At 46.2% G+C, this 19,052-nt stretch overlaps 1 protein-coding gene across 1 annotated transcript in view; it reads left to right on the top strand.

Annotated features, from left to right (window-relative positions):
• Cacna2d3 (calcium voltage-gated channel auxiliary subunit alpha2delta 3) overlaps positions 1–19,052 on the top strand; it is an 804,703-nt gene that overhangs the window by 621,944 nt on the left and 163,707 nt on the right. The window contains exon 18 of the mRNA XM_032919383.1: positions 18,597–18,680. Within this exon, the coding sequence (XP_032775274.1) occupies positions 18,597–18,680 (84 nt within the window). The remainder of the gene's footprint in view (positions 1–18,596; positions 18,681–19,052) is intronic.

The following is a 19,052-nucleotide window of genomic DNA, read 5'->3' as shown; positions in this document are numbered from 1 at the left end:
GTGGTCAGTCATGCCTACCCACCCCCTCTCGGGTTGAGCTTGGCTGGCCTCTGAGGAGGAAGTGGGATGGCTAGAATTTTACAAGAGGCTGGCTGGAAGCCAGAGCAGATGGACTCTCCTTCGGCCAGGAAGCACAGGCTGTGTCAGCCATGTGGCTTTACTCCTAAACCGTGTGGACCTCCTAAACTGAATTGTGTTGCAGTGACCAGTGTGTGGAAGGCATTATCTACACTGGAGGAAGCTGAGGTTTCGGTTATCCAATTAGGCTATTTGGAGGTGAAAGTTATTTATGCTCTTCTCGAAAAAGCAGGCTAACTCTCAAACAAGGCCAAATCCTAGAGATAACAGTGCTATCTCCCATAACTCTATAGTCCTCCAACATCCTGCAGTACAAATACAGCTGCTCCTGACATGTGTGCTCTGCAGCCCAAGTTCTCACATGCCATCCTATGTCACCCTTGACTAGCCTGTCCTATGTCATCAAACTGTTTCTATGCCTTATGGATGTTCAAATAGGTCATCCTAAGCCCTGTTTGCCCTTGTACATTGGGTATAGATGGGCCCCTCACTGTAGGAGGTTATTATGTACAAGAAACAAGAGGCAGACATGTTAATAAATGTGTCTTTTGGTCCTGTTCTTTGGTATTTATGAATATGTGTTATACTAATTAGAGGGTGAAGCAGAAGTTAGGTGAAGGCAATGCTAGAGTTCTTTCCTCAGTCCAGCAACTTTCTGAAGGTCTTCTAAGGGTTCGTGAGAACAGATGCCATTTAAGTGGTGTAGCATTTAAGCAGGACCCTTATAGAGGAGAGAGAGAGAGAGAGAGAGAGAGAGAGAGAGAGAGAGAGAGAGAGAGAGAGAGAGAGATTGGCTCTTCCTCCAGCTCTCAGCTCAGTGGCCACCTTGGAAAAGCCCCAGACTTCGTCCAAGCTCCACAGCTTGCACCTCCCTCTGCCCGTTTGGGTCACTGGCTGCTAGGATGTGTCTATGAGTTTAGCTTCTCTGTTGCCCTTTTACCACACAGGGTCAGAAAGAGGATGCAGATGATGGGAGTCTGGGTGCTGTGTTTCTACAGCAAATGAGAAATGTGGGTGCCACATGTGCTTTCATTAAACATTCACTCCTCGTTATGTCGGGCATGTGTGGATTGTCAAGCCCTTCTGCCCTGGTCGGTCATCCCTCTGCCCCCTGACCTTCTGTTTGTTGACATCCCACAGATGCTGCTGCCATCAAATATGGCATTGACGAAAGAGTCTTGGGCAGTTAGAAAGCCATTTCTGCTTAGGAAATGCTCATCACTCTATAAAAGCTCTCACCGACAGCAACAGCATGACTGGCCAAGAAGACCTGTGGGTGTACAGATAAAGCTCTGTCTTTCTCCATGCTGGTTGCCCTGAAATTCGAGAGGGATTCCCAGAGAAAGACTACTGACCTGGGGAACTCAGGAATGGCTTCTCTTTGGTCTTAGGAGGATACATTCTGCTGGCAAGGTCTATTGGGGTATATGTGGTGTAGCCCAGCATTATAAACCATGAAGCAAGTGCTACAGTCTCTTTTCAGCCCTCCTTGGTCTCCGCTCTCTAGGGGCTGATGAACTGAAGGAGACTGCCCAGTAGGTGGCGCACGGGCATCGCTGTGTGCTGATTCCCTAAGCAAATGGTGTCTTGCTAGGCAGGGTACAGCCTCAGAACAGGGATGAGGAACGACCCTACTTAGGTCCGGTTAAATCCACTCTAGTTTAAAAGAAAAAAAAATTAATGGATGCCTAAAAATTATATTTGCTCAAAGTATCATGTTCACTGAGGGGGGGGGAGACTGTAAGCTCCTCACAGAGCGTGCTGCCTCATTTTGAAAACATTATATGGCTATGGGGGCACAAGAGTCTTGCATCTATACCTGTTCTCTTCTTGCTGAAATGCATGGACACTTTGGGAACTGCCTAGCCTGGGGACTGGAGTGAGAATTCTCCAGATTAGCTTCTGATCTAAGGAATAAAGAACTTTACTGGGAGAACCTGCATTTTACCAGGCTGAATGGTGTTTAGACTTCAACTTCCCACACTCAGGCCCTCGGTTTCTTGGTCCTAGGACTTGCTGGGCACTTGGGCACTTAGGTAGTGTGGACTGTGGGAGTCAATTCCATGTTTTGAATATGCAATGCGCTTTAATATTCCCCTTGGATGCTAGAAGTGGCAAGCATACAGAACCAGTAACAACCATGCCGTAGCTACCCAAGATGTCAGAGGCCAGACACTCTAATGAAGAGCACCCTACCCAGACTGCCTCATTAAGTTGCAGTTAGCATCCTGCCTGTTAGCATGTATCAGGGAGGCCAGCTGAGTGTGAGGAGCTACATAGATGGTTGTATTTTAAGGAAAAAATAATTAAATATTTGCAGAGGAAAGAAGTCCGATCCTTGGACCAAGAAACGTGTCTGTCAGAAAGTACATTTAGGGCAGTCTTCTCAGAAGTCAGACATGACAAGGGACCTGACTTGTCATCATCTCCCTCCTTCAGTTCTGAAGCTGTACCGGCTTCCCTTCCCTTCACCCTGTGTTTTCCTTTTATCGCCCAATGCTGATCTGCTGGATTACAGAGATTGTTCATCCTAGCACAGATGTGGGTGGGGCCAGACTGGCTGTGCCCAAGCTAAAATGGCAGACTCCGTTGTCTTTCTCGGTGGCCTTCTTGCTCCAGTCCCCTGTATCTGTGCCCCCCTCTTTCTTGCAGAGTGGGAGCCAAGGTCTCCCAACATTCTCAGCTTCAGGGAACCGCGGGGCCGCCATAGGTTCTGACATCCTACCCACGGCCTTTAGAGGGGATGCTTTGTGGTGTTCAATCCTGTCAGCCCACTCTCTGTCCTTGCTGGGCCGCAAGATGCAGAAATAGGACCAGACGGGTTGTTTCTGTTAAAGTATTACTCTTACAGGAAAGAAAGCAAAAAGGAGAGGGAAGAAGAAAAGAAAGAAGGGGAGGGAGGGAAGAAGAGGAGAAAGACCATTTACCCATATTTTTATTCATTTGCTGTTTGTTAATTTAATTCTTTATGTCTCATCACATAATAATTTATTTCCTCATTTTTTTCCCATGAATTCCCCCTTTGGGTAAACATTTAAGAACTGGTATCTGTTTGATTGTAGATACCAAAGCAACCGGACCTATGTGTTCTTGATGTCCGACTCTCAGCGAGTTCACATCCCCACCTACTTTAGCTCAACTACAGCATCGCCCATCTTGGTAGGCTTCTCATAGGGACTGTAGAGTATGGTTTCCTACTGCATGGTAGATGTCTGAACACATCTACCAGTCCATGTGAGTAACCATGGACAACAATCAGAATCTGTCCCATTCATTCTCACACATGAAAACCTGACAAGGTACCTGATAAAGAAGGTGAAATGAAACAAAGTATGAAGGGAAGACCTGGGCTCAAAGGGGACTGTGCACCAAGAAGCTCTATACTACAGATTTCAGGAGTGGCAGTACTGACAGGCATCTGTGCAAGTGCTTGGTGTCTCCCTGTGGATCACAGAGCTGGGGAAACCTGCAGAGAGCTGGTCTGCAGCCTACAAACTCGCAGCTTCGTGCTGCTGCCTGGCTGAGGTTAGGAAGAACACAGGGCACACAGGATGCTTCCTTCTCTGCCTCCCCTTGCCAAGCCTTCTCTCTTTCCCGTGTGAGATATCTATTTCTTGAAAAGCTATCGTGTTGTGTACTCCCCTAGAGCCAGGCAACCAGAATCCCCCAGGTGTCTGATGCTCTCCCTCTTACGGAGAAGATAAGCTTTGTTGCTAAGTTCATGAATCCAAAGGTAAAGGAAATGCATGGCAGATTTAGAATGTGCTCTGCAAAAACAAACCAGCAAATAACCATATAGCAACAACAGACGTGTCAAGTGTACAAGAAAAGGATAGGGAGGGAGGAGAAGCTGCTTACCCTGGTCTTCAGAGATAGTGTTCTTAGTTTCCCCATGTACTGTAAGCTGACATCTGGAAGGGGGAGGAGAAATCTCCATCCAGACTGTGAAACGTGGGCCATGCCAAGCTTGAGCCATGCATATGCAAAGACTGTGAGGCCCAGAGATACCTAAAGTACCTGGAGTCTAACCATGGACTTAAGACAGACTTCCAGACCAGGATCCTGGACACATTTTTACTTGCACTGCCAGCTCCTGATGATGCAGACACTACTGACCCCTACCTCTGTCCCTGCCATTCTGTGCATCCATCACAGCCACCTGAACCCAAGTAAGAACAAACTCTATGTCTGGAGCGTCCTGGTCCCAGGCACACAGAAGGCCAGTGTGCTGAGAGGTAAGTAACATCCCACCAGGCTTCTGCGCGTGGCCAGACAGTAGATAGCATCTCCCAGAGAACCCAGCTCCTGGGTGTGTGCTCTATGCTGGGCTCCCATAGCTCCCCCAGGAAAACGAAGCTCCACTTCCTCCCATGGTGCTGTGCCTGTCGATGTACCCGCTGTGTCCCGGAAGATATCTCTGGAGCTCCAGAAGGAAAAACATTGCACCAAGCCTGACTTGAGGTCTGCTTACGTGTGCTGATAACTCTTTAAAAGCAATTCAATCTAGACTATAGTGCCATGGCCACCCCAGCATTCCTGTGGACACACAACTGGGCTGCATTCATGTCTTTCCAGCCCAGGCTCCCAGCACCTGTGCCTCTACCATTCCCCTTCTACTCTTGTGCTCTGAGATCCCAGTTTACACTTGAGTCTATTAGGTAGGATCAAAAGTCATGAGTATGCACCGGAAGAAAATCTGGTTTAGAGGTGGGAATTTCTGCTGCTTTATGTTTGGGTCAAATAATTTGATGCCAAAAAAAAAAAAAATACTCTTCTTTACACTCGGCACACTTTGACCTCTGTTTTACTAGATTAATTTCATATCTAGAATGCCCCATCTTGGATGATAAATTAGCAATAAAAAGCTCATCAAAATGTAATTACAGGCAATGTGTTGAATAATGATCTCTTAAAAATTCCTATAGATTTGTCTGCACCTCCTTTCCCTAGTGAGGGAAATGAGCCTCAGCTGCTAGCTACTAGCCTGGGCCAGGAATGCAAACTCTAGCCATGCTTCCAGGCTGAGACTTGTGCACTGGTTTCCATCACAGCCAATGTCATCTCCCTGATCAATCACGCTGCTTCACAGGCTGCACATCTTTCTACAATTTAAAGGGCCATCTTCCTAGGACTGGGAAGACAGTGAAGTTTAAACTCAAGGCAGAATGAGATTCTCACCTCCTCTCTCTGTACTTAGTCATTGGTTGTAACTAGAAGACAATGGCAAGCAGACCAGTACAGAGAAGCCAGAGCAGCAAGCTTTAAAGCTTTCAGAACTGCAGATCCCAAGAAACTTAGCTTCCCCTGAAAGAACATGATCTCTCTGCCTCTGAGAGGAGAGGAAGATGGCCAAATGAAATTCAGCTTCTCCTAGGGATCCTGTCTGCTCTCTCCAGGAAACTGAGTAAATTAGGTCACCCAGCCAGATCCTCCTAGTGTGAAAGGGCCCTGTAAAACCTACATATGTGTTTGGGGGCACAATATTCAAATGCTCTCACTCTATGAGCACGCATGCACACTTATTTGAATAACTGAAGAATTCAATCATGCGAATGCCAACAATTATCCCTCTGCGTTTACGTTTTAGGAAGACCTTGCATCTGAATCCCCATGAGAGCATTAAATTGCTATCTAATTAGCAGTCCCAAATTATATATATTTAAAAGATAATGAAGGGTTTGAAGGCTGTTGGAATAACTGGTTATACATTTAAATGAATCGCTAAAAATTTGTTAGTAATGTGTGGAGTTTTCTTTTATTTCTTGATTCCCTCTTTGAAGTTCAGTAGACCCAACCTCGCAGGGTTAAGTCTGGTAGCAGAAAGATAAAGGCAGATGTTTTTAATTATTGCAACATAAACTCCCAAATAATTATAAGCAGCTGTCATTTTTACATAATCCTGAATGATAAGACCCAAAGAATGCAAATAAAAGTGTTGAGACATCGGGCTTTGGGGACACAATAATTTAATCCCATCACACCACTGAAACCATGGCTGTGTTTGGTGGAGGAGCCTGCTCTTAAATTTTTTTCTTAGCTTTTACCGACCACGAGGAAAGCAAATTTATTTCCAAAATACAATCCAGGTAAAAAAGAATTTCTACAATCTTTTGGAGTGTTCACCAGATGAAAGCAAGAGCCCAAACGTTTAGATTCCAGACTAGGAAGTTGTCTGATCTGGTCAGAGTTCCCATTGAGTCCTCCACTTCACCTGTCCCTTTCAACTGTCCTTGACCAGTCACCTCCTCCCTGCATTGGTCGGTGGAGTAGGACAGTTCCTGGTAGCAGGTCTTTGTTCACAGCTGAGGTTTTCACTAGATTAAACTGTACAAGAGTAACAGCCACCCAGAGGCAGGAAGACGGTCTGGCCTAACAGCTCCACAGGTGGATGTTAGGTTAACCTCTTAGATTTGTTGCTTCTTCTACCCATCTCTTTCTGGAAAGCTTTCTGGAGAGCGTCATAAGAGCAAGCTCAGGTGACCCTTCACATACACACACAGTGGCATTCCTATTGTTAACTAGCTCTTCAATCACTGAGGAAAACCCTTGAAGGGAGGATGTGTTTCATGGTTTCATGTGCTCATGGTTTCAGAAGTTTGGCTCACTGGTCAGCTGGCTTTGCTGTTCGGTGTGGATGAGACTGACCATGTGGTGGGAGAACGTGGGGGAACAAAGCCGCTTGCCTCGTGGTGGCCAGGAAACAGAAGGGACATGAGGGAAGGGTTGGGGACAAGATGTGATCACCAAGACCCTGCCTCAAGTGGCCGCCTCCCTCTAGTGAAGCTTGATGATTTCAAGTCTCCAGAACCTCCCAAAATATCACAACAAGCTAGGGATCACACCTGAGAAACAAGCCCGGGGGCTTCACATCCAGATCATAGCATGACCCAAAGACTTCAAAACCAAGGTCTACATGGTCAAAGTGTATAACTCATACCAGGCTACATTGGAGCTGAGTTCCAAGAGACAAGGCTCAGCCATCAACCAGAAAAAACTTAAATACACAGATGCACACTCACGAACACACAGTCATATATACATGCACACACAGACACACACACATGGGTACACATAAGCACATATAGATACACACACATATACAAAGAGGAACACACACACACACACACACACTCTGCAATGTACCAAAAATCCTAAATTACTAAATTATTCTCGGGCCATTTTATCTTGCGTCAGGTCCTGGCTTGGCACGCAATGCCAAGCAGAGACATTGCCCAAATGAATGGAGCTTCACTCCCAAGGAACAGGAAATATAAACAGATAACAAAGGAGCCAAATTCGGCCAAGGGGTTCATTTGAACTCTCCGTAAGTGTTAAGTGAGGCATTCTTAAGTGGTATTACCACTTCCCAGATATGAGGGTTTTCAGAGTACCATGTGTCCTGAAAATCAGAAACAGTGAAATGGCATGATTCTCTGTGAACCTCCAGGTTTCCGGCCGTACTCCAAGAAGATTTGGGAGAGGCACAGAGAGGGCCTTTGGCATTAAACTATGTGAATCATAGTTCTATAGCAGGTTAAGTACTATGGTTTAGATTCCCCTTACAGTGTGTCCATGCTCACCCTGGTGTATACCAAAGTATAATTGTGTGTGTGTGTGTGTGTGTGTGTGTGTAAGGCAAGACTTCTTAAAAGACTTGATCATCATTAACTCAGTCATCTCCATGCCACTGTCTCCTTCCTATCCCATCCTGACATCACGACACATCTCAGTTAGAAACTGGGTGACAACCTCTGTTTAGAACAATAATCTTCCTTAGCACATGTCTCTCCATAGAGCAGAGCCATCTCTGACACCTTTGAAGTATCAGCTCGGCCACTGTGAGCTGTGTGACCTGAAGTGTGTTTGCTTAACCCTCAGGTCTCTCCACAGAAACGAAGCCTCTTACAAGGATTATAAAGAATAAACGAGTAAAGGCTCTGGATGCCATAGCAAGGCAGCCGTGCAGTCACCATGCAGGCGCATGGGGCATGCATCCTTAGCGTGATGTTCACTCCGGTGTTTCCTAGAGAGCCTACTCCTGGCCAGGCAGTGCCCAGCACCACGCACTCAAGGCCACCCAAGAGAAAGCTCCCTTCTCTGAGCAGCTTCGGAGCCAATGTAGGAAGCCAGCAAGTAAGCTAGAGTCTTGTGTCATATAGTGAAGCCACGAGAAGAGGCAGAGGTAATAAGGAGAGATTTTAAACTGACCCTGACTAGACTCAGGTCGGGCAGCAGTGCATCCCGGCTGAGTCCACGGTGGGTCAGGGATCGACTACTTGACTTGGAGTTGGAGTCCAGGGTTTGAGAAGCAGATGAGGTGAGATGCCCATACCACAAGGTAGAAGAAATGACGACCCTTTGAGCAGCCAGCTCTGTCTAGCTGGGTCCACAAAGAGAGGAAGTGGTAAAGATGACAACAGAGGCTAAGTGAGGGGACTTTTGAGAAATGTTGGAGTATTAGTCATCATCCTATAGGGCATGAGGACTCTGTGCCAAGCACTGCTAAGCTCTGAAGAATCCCTCATTCTGTTGTTTGTAGAAGAATCCCTCATTCTGAACCTAGGGAGTGGGTTAGAGGGGAAGAACTCAGAGAGACTGGTTTGGGGCACTTATCCTTTTCCAGGGGAGCACTTCCATAGTGGTTAGCAATAAGCCGATGGCCTGCCTATTGTGACTCAATTTCGAAGCACACAGAAGTGAGAAGAATCCATGGATGTGGTAGTTTGTTGGCCCATCCTCTCTCCCATCCTAGCTCTTCCCATATTTCCATGGTCACTGGCAACGAAAGACTGTGAGAACTCAGGCAACCTTGCAGGGGACCTTGGCCTTTTCGTGAGTCATAAATCACACCAGAAATCTCTGGGGCTTATTCAGACCACCATGTATCCAAAAACATTTTTTAAAAGATACATCACTCTAATTGGCATACACACACACACACAGACACACAGACACACAGACACACACACACACACACACACACACACTAAACAAAAGCTAAGTATTCTGCTGGGTCACCAGGCCAGTAAGTCTGGAAGGGGAACTGATGGATGGGATGGAAACCTGCCCAGGTTGGAGGTCAGAGCGTGGCTAGGGGAGAGAGCATATATCAGACGAAGTGCTCCATGCTCATTTAGGCTGCAGCTCTCAGGGAGTTTGAAGGAAGGGCCACCCAGGTGAGAAAGGAGAGAGACTAGCCAGAAGGAAAAGGTGGCCACAGGTATGAATCTTTCACAGATATTGTTAACGATTTTACCAGAAAAAAAAGAAAGCACACCAAAACTCCCACTTTGTCATTCCAAACATCTCCCTAGATAAAAATCTCACTTGACACAGGCATATTTGTTAAAGCTGGGCATTTTGACAGGAAGTGCTGCTGTGCAGCTTCCGCTGGGTGCTGGTGCTTGGTTGGGAAGGGAGGATCTCTTTGTCCCTTCTTTACAGCATCCCACTGTACTTCATTTGTAGATCCGTCTTGTGCGTGTACTTATCAAACACTTCTGGCCACTGAGAGGTGTCTAGGTTCTGATTCTGGGTCACACAAGTAGGGATGATGAGAGTGGACTCCTCTTCCTAGTGGGAAGCTGGGGAGAAGCATCAGGAATGGGGCCACCCAGAACTGATTCGCAGTCCTGGGTGCAATTAGCCACACCCAGAATTCTCTCTCCACGGAATGGCTAGCTGCTGCCCGCTACGGAAGGAAGGCCAGGCTAACTGCAGAGCCCATTGCTACTAGCTTGGGACCTTATTGTACGGATAAGGAAATGTGGTTTCTTTGCCATGGCAACTCTAGAATCAGTTTGCCGTGCCCGATTAGACCCCTATAAGATTGTGTGACAGCTGAGTGTACCCTAGGGTCTTTTGATATACTTAATGTAGTAATGGGTAAATGCTAAATTTAAAAAAAATGTCCCTTGTTATCACAGATCACCCTCCGAATCACAGGGGTTCTCTTCACCATAGATAGTACTTCCTAATGGCATGGTGGTGTCTGAAAACCTTTATGAAATGAGATTTGGAAGAAACCACACCCATAGCCAGGAGCTTAGTGCAACTCTCAGAAATTCTTGAATTCATTTGGGAGGACCTCTAACATCTAATTTTACACAGGGATTTGTCTGGAAGTATTCGGACTTAGAGAAAGTGTCCCCTAGGTGTTAGCTGTCCCCTTAACTTGAATGCCACCTTGTCCTCTCTTTTCTTCTACTTCCTTCACAAGGCCTGGCATCACCTCTCTCTTCCCAGTGTCCAACCCTTGGTCTTTGTCCTTTGTGCTGGCACAAAATTTCCTTCCTGTCAAGCTACTGAGCACACTTTAATGTCTGTGACGAGCTTGCTATAACCAGACAGACTGGCTTCTTGAGACTTAAATCTAATCCAGCCATGGTACAGTAAGCCACGTTTGACCTACAAAACCCTGGCAGGGCCAGGCCACCTCCTCCCCACACACAGCGTGTGACTCATGACTTCTAGGAGGACACTGATTGAGATAAAGGTCATTTGAGATTTCAAAGCAATCACTTTAATTGTTGCTGGTTTTTTTGTTTTGTTTTGTTTTTTGTTTTGTTTTTGTTTTTAAACACCTAAGCCATTTTAGTTTTATAGCCATCAAAAGGATTTTGCAATCAAGCTAGAGGAAAGCGCATAGGACTTTTCATCTCTGAGACAGCTAAAAACATTAATTAACAAGAGCAAGGTACCGCTGAGGAAGAGGAAAAGGCTCCGTCTGGACAAGCCTCACTGCCCCTCTCTCAACTCCCTGCTGCTGTGAGACACACCCGCCATGGCCCTGGATCTGGGCTTCTCATCCTCCCAGGGCTTAGAGGATTTCATCTCCAATACAGAGAATTTATGCCAGGGCTTGTTGTATGTGTCAAGCAGGTATGTGTATTGTTGGGGGAAGTCCAGGCTGCTGTAGAGTCTCACACCAGAGGGTCAGCATGATTTGAGTGGAAATTCCAGTTCAAATGCTATCTTCCTATTTTGTAGTCTGGGGTCCTGAGAGGAATCCTGCTGAATTAAATAGGCACTGTAAACTGGGCTCAGATATAGCCCTGACTCCTTGAAGTCCCTCACGGTAAAGTCTCCTTAATCTGAAGCTATCACTGAAAACTAGGGCCAGTTGCAAAGACAGTCACTCTGCTGGAGGCCTACATAGCCTTTACTTCAGCACAGAGAAGAGTGGGCCTACTAGGATTTGCCTTCCAGGTGGGTCTGCCTCCATGACTGGGCACTTATTTTCTGTCCTGGCAAAGATGCTCACCCGCACAGAGGGTCAAGTTAATGAGGTGGGGACCACACCCTGGGGAATTCAGACACCAGGAAGAGACGATATTCACTAGCCATGTCACCAAGGGACGTGGCTCTAATTTTCCCATCTATGAATTCCTTCACCCTCCCTGGAGTTGGGAGGGTTTGGTGAGACACAGCATTTAGCATAGTTCCTAGCCTGAGACATGTTCTGTGGAGAACATCAGGAGGCAAAGGGTCATGGTGGGCAGTCATGTGAGCCGAGCTGATTGGGAGATGCAATGAGCATTGGAAGGTGAAAGCAATAAGTGCTTCCAAGTACTTTGGAGAAGACTGCAGCGTCCCCACTGACCCTGTGTAGGGGTGGTGAGAGTAGTATTTTTAATTGCTTGTACTGCTTCATTCAAAAGTTTCTAGCTGTAGCAATTAATATGTGCAGAATTAGGAAAAAATAATGAGAGAAACAGAAAGGATTCAAGCCATTTAGACGGTGACATGCATATGTAGGCTCTGTCACTGCTGGTTGCTAGGAGAGCTGGAGCAGACAAGGGCCAGGGACTCATCACTATGGAGACCTTGATTTGCCACTGGTAGGATGGGATCCAACTATAGCAGTATAGGGGAAGGGATGTCACTCTGCCACAAGTCTGCATGTCCTTCCCTCTGCCCTGAGAAAAGGCCACGAATGCAGGTTGATGTTTCCCATTAAGCAGTTTATTATTAGGAACAGTAGTTTATCCTGTGAGTATCCTCACTGGGGATGGGCACTATGTGACACTGGTCTCATTGCCCAGAAACCAGCCATGGCATCAGTGGTCATTAACACTGGCCAAATATTTAGGCTGCATTTGTTAGAGCCTATGATGCTCTGGTTGAGTTCAGCCACATTTATTCTCAGTGCTTCTCAAGGCATCCCTGGGAATTGAGAGCTGTATCTTCCATCTAAAGGGGTTTGGAGGTGCGAAAAGCTTGCCCTCGCTCGTGAAGCCTGGAGGCTTGGCTATGTCCAGCTGCCAGGCATGAGCTTTTAGCTGCCGTCCATCAGCCTACTCTGAAGGAGTCTGAGCCATGAATAGTGAGCTGAGAGCAGGAATGTGAAGGTCGGCACTGATGCTCCTAGAGTAGTTCTTCCAGGTCTTCCGAAGACTCATTGTACCTGGCACAGGGACCGGGACGCATTTTGTATTCATCAGAAAGTGGGCTGCCTAGGTGAATAGGAGTGAGTAGATGATTTCCCACGGGAGAGAAAGATACCTGTGTCCCTTCTGAAATAGTCTCTTTAGCCTGGGGAAGGGTGGGGATGGAGAGGAGGAGAGGAGAAAAGATGGGGGGTCTTTGCCAGGAGAAGGTCATGCTTGCCTGGCAAGAGAAGCAAACTTCTGGATGACTGGCGCTCAGATGACCATACTCTCATCCGGATGGTACTTTCTTAGGCATTGTGTCTTCTTCACCATTTCCTTCCTTCCTCCTTCCCTCCCTCTTTCCCTTCCTCCCTTCCTTCCTTCCTTTGGATTTTGTCTGTTTGTTTTATTTTGACAGCCTATAGCAGCAGGAACAATTAATCGATTAGAGCCATACCATATTTGTTGCACAGAGAGCACAAGTATATGTGTGAGTAGTGCCCTTGGGCTTTTCTAAAAGGAACACTGGAGAAGCAAAGCCCTTGTCATTTTCCTGAAGTCAGACTGGCCACACCTTGACGTACCTCCCTGTGCTTCCAAAGCCAGTTTGCAGGTAACACAGAAGGGGATTGTATCAGGGCCATTAAAAACTGCACTTCAGGTAAGCCCTTGGGTAGTTTTGGCTTGCTCCAAAGACCGGTGTCTTCTTGTCCCATCACCCTAGCCACAGGCTTGTTTGTGTGCTAACCACATCTGGCCTTTATTTGAAACTCCACCTCAAAGTATTTCATAGCACACAATATCTTTCCTTATTAAATTCCCCTGTACATATTTTTTTTTCCGTAAAACAGGGACCAAAAGCTGCAGGCCTACCTGTGGCTCGGAGACTGTGTTCAGAAACCTATGGAAACCGTTTGTGATTCGTTAATCACATTTTCAAAGGAAGTTACAGATTACAGATACACTAACAATTGCCATCCACAATGCCTGGCACTGTAATGGGCTCCTTACGCACAAGGAACAAGGAGAGGAAGTTGGGGAGCAAGGCCTGGGATTTGTCCCACACAGAGGCCGCATGGGGGAGGGGAGAGCCAGTCCCAGAGTGGGAGCTTCCAGAGCTTAACCATTATACTGTTGCTTGGAGGAGGCACGGAGGAAAAGTGTGCTCAAGCGCAGAAGCGCATCTTGGTAGGTAGCGAGGCAGCTTATCAATCCGATGTTCCCAAATAATCATTAAAGTTACGAAGTCTGTAAATATTTCACATACAATCTATTTTTCTAAGAAGTGCCTTGGGCTGGAGAGATGGCTGGGTGGTAAAAGCGCTTTCTGCTCTTGCAAGAGGCTTTATCGACAGCACTCACGCCAGGCAGCTTACAGCCGCTTTCAGCTCTAGCTTCAGGAGATCCCGCACCCTCTTCCAGCCTCTGTGGGCTCTTGTACGCATGTGGTGCACGTCAACCCAGGCAGACATGCACATATACACATACATATAGATATAATCAGTGAAGGGTCTTTAAAAGCAGTTCATGTACAAAGAAAAGGGACTGCATTCAATGCGTACAATCTGATCACCCAATGACTGGAACTCCAGGCATGATTATTTTTAAGAGAAGGGTGTGGTGCGGGCTGATGTGGTGGCACAGACCACTAATGCCAGCCCTTGGGAGGCAAGCAGGTGCATCTGTGTGAGTCGGAGGACAATATGGTCTACATAGTTCCAGGTCAGCCATGACTAATAGGGATATCCGACTCTAAAAGGAAATGGAGCGATTTGGGAGGCTTACATTAACATATCCGAGGGGACAAAGATGTCAGGTACGATGTGGTCCAGGTACACCTATATCCCCTGGACTGTCATATTCCGTTTCCACTGCTTTCCCATCAAGGGTGCCATTCCAAGGATGACTTAGACTAGGGGTAAAGGTGACCATGAGGAACTCCAAGCTCACATCTCACAACTTCAGCAGTGCTGGTATACAGGGAACTACCTGTCCTGGAACAATCCAAGAAAGCATCCCAGAGGGAGTGTTTTGAGTCCCTTTTGTAGTGTTGTAGATTATGTCTCTACCTCTGATCTAATTGCTACATTCTTGAATGATGTGAGTCTCACCACATTGTTAGGCCCTTACCAGTCTCTGACCCAGCAATACAGTACCTGTGAGAAGACCCAGGCTTACATTAGAAAATATGTGAAGTGCATGTGGCCAGTGCACAGGGAAGTGGCTGACTTCCTCACCTGCTAAGCTTTCTCAATGAGGAAAAGGTAAAGTCAACATGCCTTTTTGTTGCCCCTGGCCCCTTTCAGCTATGCCATAGTCCGCTGAGTTTTCTTTTGCTAACCTAACAGAGTGATCACGTGCTTCATTGATGCCTAAGATCTAATGTTCACTTGTTAAGCAAAGAGTGTTTCAGTCCCATTGCATACTTGGTTAGGCAGCCATTAGGGAGGGCCCTTTATCAAAGGGAACTTTAGAGGGTGTCGTTCCAGCTCCTGTGTTTTCAGTAATGTTGACATGTAGGGTCTTGCATAATGTAGCAACTAATTGGACCCTCATGCTGGGAGATCTTTTACTCTACTCTATGATCATGCTCAGTTTCTCTGGTTTTGAGACAGGCTCTCACACTTTAACTCAGGCTGGTCTAAATGTCCCAGATTAGCTTAAAACTCACAGCAGCCTGTACCTCACTCTCTTCCCCCTAGGGTTATAATGAGCCACTGTGCTCAACTCTCTCAGTTTCTTGAGTAGATTCTTGGTATTTTGGCCTAAGTCCCTTAAGTGGTGATAAAGGAAATGAAAGGCTAGAGTTGTAGCTTATGTGGTAGGATGCGGATGTGGCTCATGTGGTAGGATGCTTGCCTACAATGTGCTAACCCCTGGGCTCAATCCCCAGACAGACAAACTGTATGAGTCTGCATTGGTACTTTGAAGGTAGAGGCAGGCAGATCAGAAGTTCAAAGCCATTCTCAAACTACATAACCAATTCAAGATCAGCTTGGATTGTATGGAACCCTATCTCCAATAAAGAAAAATGTCAAAGATTTTAAACAGATTTCTCTCTTGTAAATGTTACCTCAAAAGAGCTGAGTATCTTAGCGCAAATACAGATCTCTCTGCCAAGGATCTGGAGTCCCAACTTGTAATGTATATGGTGGAGGGAGACAGTTGGTCATGTTTGTGTGACAGCAAATACCTCCTGTCTGTGACAGTGACAAGATTACTAAAATATCCTTTCTTTTGAGGAATTGGGGAGTGCCCAACTCTGTGCAAAGAGTCAGGTCTTCCTGGGTTAAGCACTTTTGTGCTGCCTGGAATGAGCTGCCAAGGTGGAGAAGGATTTATTTAGCCTGCTTCTCCTGGCAAGTTTGATCACCCCTACTCGGCAGCTCAGTGAAAAGATGCTGAAGCAGTTCAGTGGCTTAGCTTAGCTTAGCTTAGCACCAGACATTCAGTGTGATGTGGGCAATGGTGGGACCTCTGTACTTCCTTCTGATAAACTCCTGTGCATAAATGATAAAGATGCATCTTGTATTTAGGACCCTGGAGTCAGTTTCAATTTAACAAAGGCTGAAATAACATGAGGCTTACTTACACAGAGAAGTTAAAGCAAAGGTTAGCAGGGGGTGAGGTAGGTATCCCGACGCCCTCCCCATGCTGGCCGAATCATCTTATTTGATTTTGTTATTGCATTTGTTACTTAGCTTGTCAGAGCCATCTTCCTAGCTATGGGATGGTAGGATGGGTAATAACAGAAGCAAAAGTAAGGGAGGGATGCTTGCTACAAGTAAGTTTATGGGAAGAGAGGGGTGATGTTTAACTGTCTGTCTTTACTGTTTTACGCTTTGTATGTATATGGTATATGTATGTACTTGTCATAGGTATTCCCATGTGAACATCCAGGTGTGAGTACATGTGTGTACATGTATATCCTGAAGCCAGAAATCTATATCAGGTATCTTTCTCAGTAGTTCTCTGTTCAATTTTAAGGCAGGATGTCTCATAGAATCTGGTAGTCATTGGTTGAAAGACTGGCTAGCCAGTGAACTCCAATGATCTGCCAGCCTTGGTCCCCACACCCAGTAGTACCAATGCACTGTATCTCCCTTTTACATGAATCTTGGGGATCTAAACTTGCATGGCAAGCACTTTACCATCACCATAGCCTCCAAATGCCTTGTACTGTCAAAGTATCGTGTGTGTGTGTGTGTGTGTGTGTGTGTGTGTGTTTTCTTATGAAGTGACCAAAATGTGAATTCCTTCTACCAACACAAAACAGAAAAATGGTTCAGACCCACCAATAGGTAACCCAATAATCTGTGCTTTTGAAGTTCAAGTTCTGGGCTGCCTGGGATGTTTGAGAATGGTTCTTACTGAAACTGACTTAGAAGCCAGTTGCCCCTATATCTGAGGTCCAGAAGAGCTGCCAGACTGTCTTTCCATAGGGAGATCCTGAGTCCTAGCATCCTATGCACCTCCCCTGTGGCTCCTGCTCACAGCTCAGACCCAACACCCTCCCCCCTCATTCCTCCTTCCTTCCTGTTCCTTCTGCTTTTAGCAAGGCTGGCTTGTCCAGCTTCCATGCACACAGGAACTCTCCCTAACACGATCCAACTGCTAATCTGCTATCATTTACAGTGGCTTCCGAAAGAACCACTTTCCTTCCTCTTCATCTGGAGTGGATCTGATGTCATAAAAGCGACTGTGAATGGTGAACGTCTTGTTAACTGGAAACCTCATAGACAAGAGTGCTGGCCTGGTTGACAGCCTGCCCTTTTGAAGGCAGTCAGGGTAGCCTTCTTGGGTGGCTTGGAGGGTGGGGGAGACTTTCTAGAGATGGTGCAGGATCCCCACAGTATAGTTGTCAGGGAATAAAGAGTACAGGAGCAACATTTGGCATTGTTTGGTACCACAGTGATGTAAGAACCACCCCTTTTGGCCTCAGTCCCCTTGTTTGCACTGAGGGACTTTTCAGATTTGTTTGGTTCTAAAGCAGCAATGGTTTCTCCTTTGTGTCTGGGGTACCTTCAGTAACTGTGTCTGCAATCACCAATCAATGTCCAAAATGACAATTTAGGATCTTAAAACATTTAGACTCACCCTGCATCTCTCTTAGTTTTATTGTTTAATCATAACAGGACTGAGTCAACGAGCAGAAAAGAAAATGGGTACACCTCTAGGCATATGTCTTTATATATATATATATATATATATATATATATATATATATATATATATAAACAAATATGTCTGTGTATTATGAACTTGTGAAGCACTTGCTTATCCTTAGCCTGCAGCAGAGGGCAGACTTTCCTACCTTATAAACACCCCAGTAACCAGTAGTGAAGGTCTCAACGCGCACACACACACACACACACACACACACACACACACACACACACACACACACACAAGAACGTCCGGTCGATAAAATGGTACACTTGCTGGTTGACTAACACCGATGATTTAGGGGAAAAAAGTGAAAGCACTCCCCAGTTATTAATGCACTCATCAGCTTTTCCAGAGGAATGCCCTAATGGCCATTAAATCTGGCAGGGATTCCCAACACTCACATCGACTCCAGGTGAAGGAGGTGTGCTTAGCTCAGCACTGCCATGGCCAGTAGCAACTGGAAGGTCCGTGAGTCTGCAAACTGTTCTCAGGTTGCCGAGCCCAAGGTCCAACTGTGGAGACCAGTATTTTGTTTCTCAGCTGAGGAGCCTGAAGGAGGTTTGAGGCTGGAAGTTTGTGAAGCATGAGGGAAAGGACAAGATTTGATAAATACGTGAAGGAAGCTCTTTCCTCTGCCATAAAGGACTCTGCTCATCAGCTTTCGAAGAGAGATGGGTCTCCACGCCCTTCACATATTCCTTCCAAGGGTGAGATAAATATTCTTTGCACCTGGCATTTTAGAGCCGAGGAGTTCTCTAGGCAGATTTATGTCAAGCAAAGAGTTGACCTTTATATTCTCCAACTTGGAAGGAACATGAATAGCCATGGCTGACATTAAAATCCTTACATCGCCACCCACAGGGCTGATCTCAGGTACCCATTTTTTCCTCACAGCTGCCACTTAGCAAGAAGGATGAAGATTCCTAGGTTGATGATTTCATGACCATTTGTCTGTCTTTTCCCTTTCCCCTATGCTAGTATGAAGAAGGAAAAAAGCGAAGGAAGCCTAATTACAGTAGTGTGGATCTCTCGGAAGTCGAGTGGGAAGATCGGGATGATGTGGTAAGTGACCCTTTTCAGAGCTCATTGTCAAGGGCTATGTTGACCATAAAGGAGAGCCTAGAGGCTGGTTCAGAGGACAGAAGAAGGCTGTGAAGACAACAGACACATCTATTATAGTTGATGTTGAATAGCTCTCCTGCCAGTCCATTGAGCCTATACCCAGCAGGCTCCTCTGGTTTCCTCTGCAGCTGATTCATTCCACTTCATCCTTAGTATAATTGTCAGGACTTGCCTTACCATCTTCAGAGAATCCTTGCTGGGCAACAGGAGACCTGGCAAAGACAGAGCATCTCCAAGCCAATAAGATAGGCTCCCAGATGAACTTGCTAGGTCTCCATGGACAACTCTTGTTTCCAGAAAGCAGCAGAGGAG

This window comes from Rattus rattus, chromosome 13 (assembly GCF_011064425.1).
Source record: "Rattus rattus isolate New Zealand chromosome 13, Rrattus_CSIRO_v1, whole genome shotgun sequence".
NCBI lineage: Eukaryota > Metazoa > Chordata > Mammalia > Rodentia > Muridae > Rattus > Rattus rattus.
The sequence above is the reverse complement of the archived record's forward strand: the minus strand, read 5'-3'. Positions and strand labels throughout refer to the sequence as shown.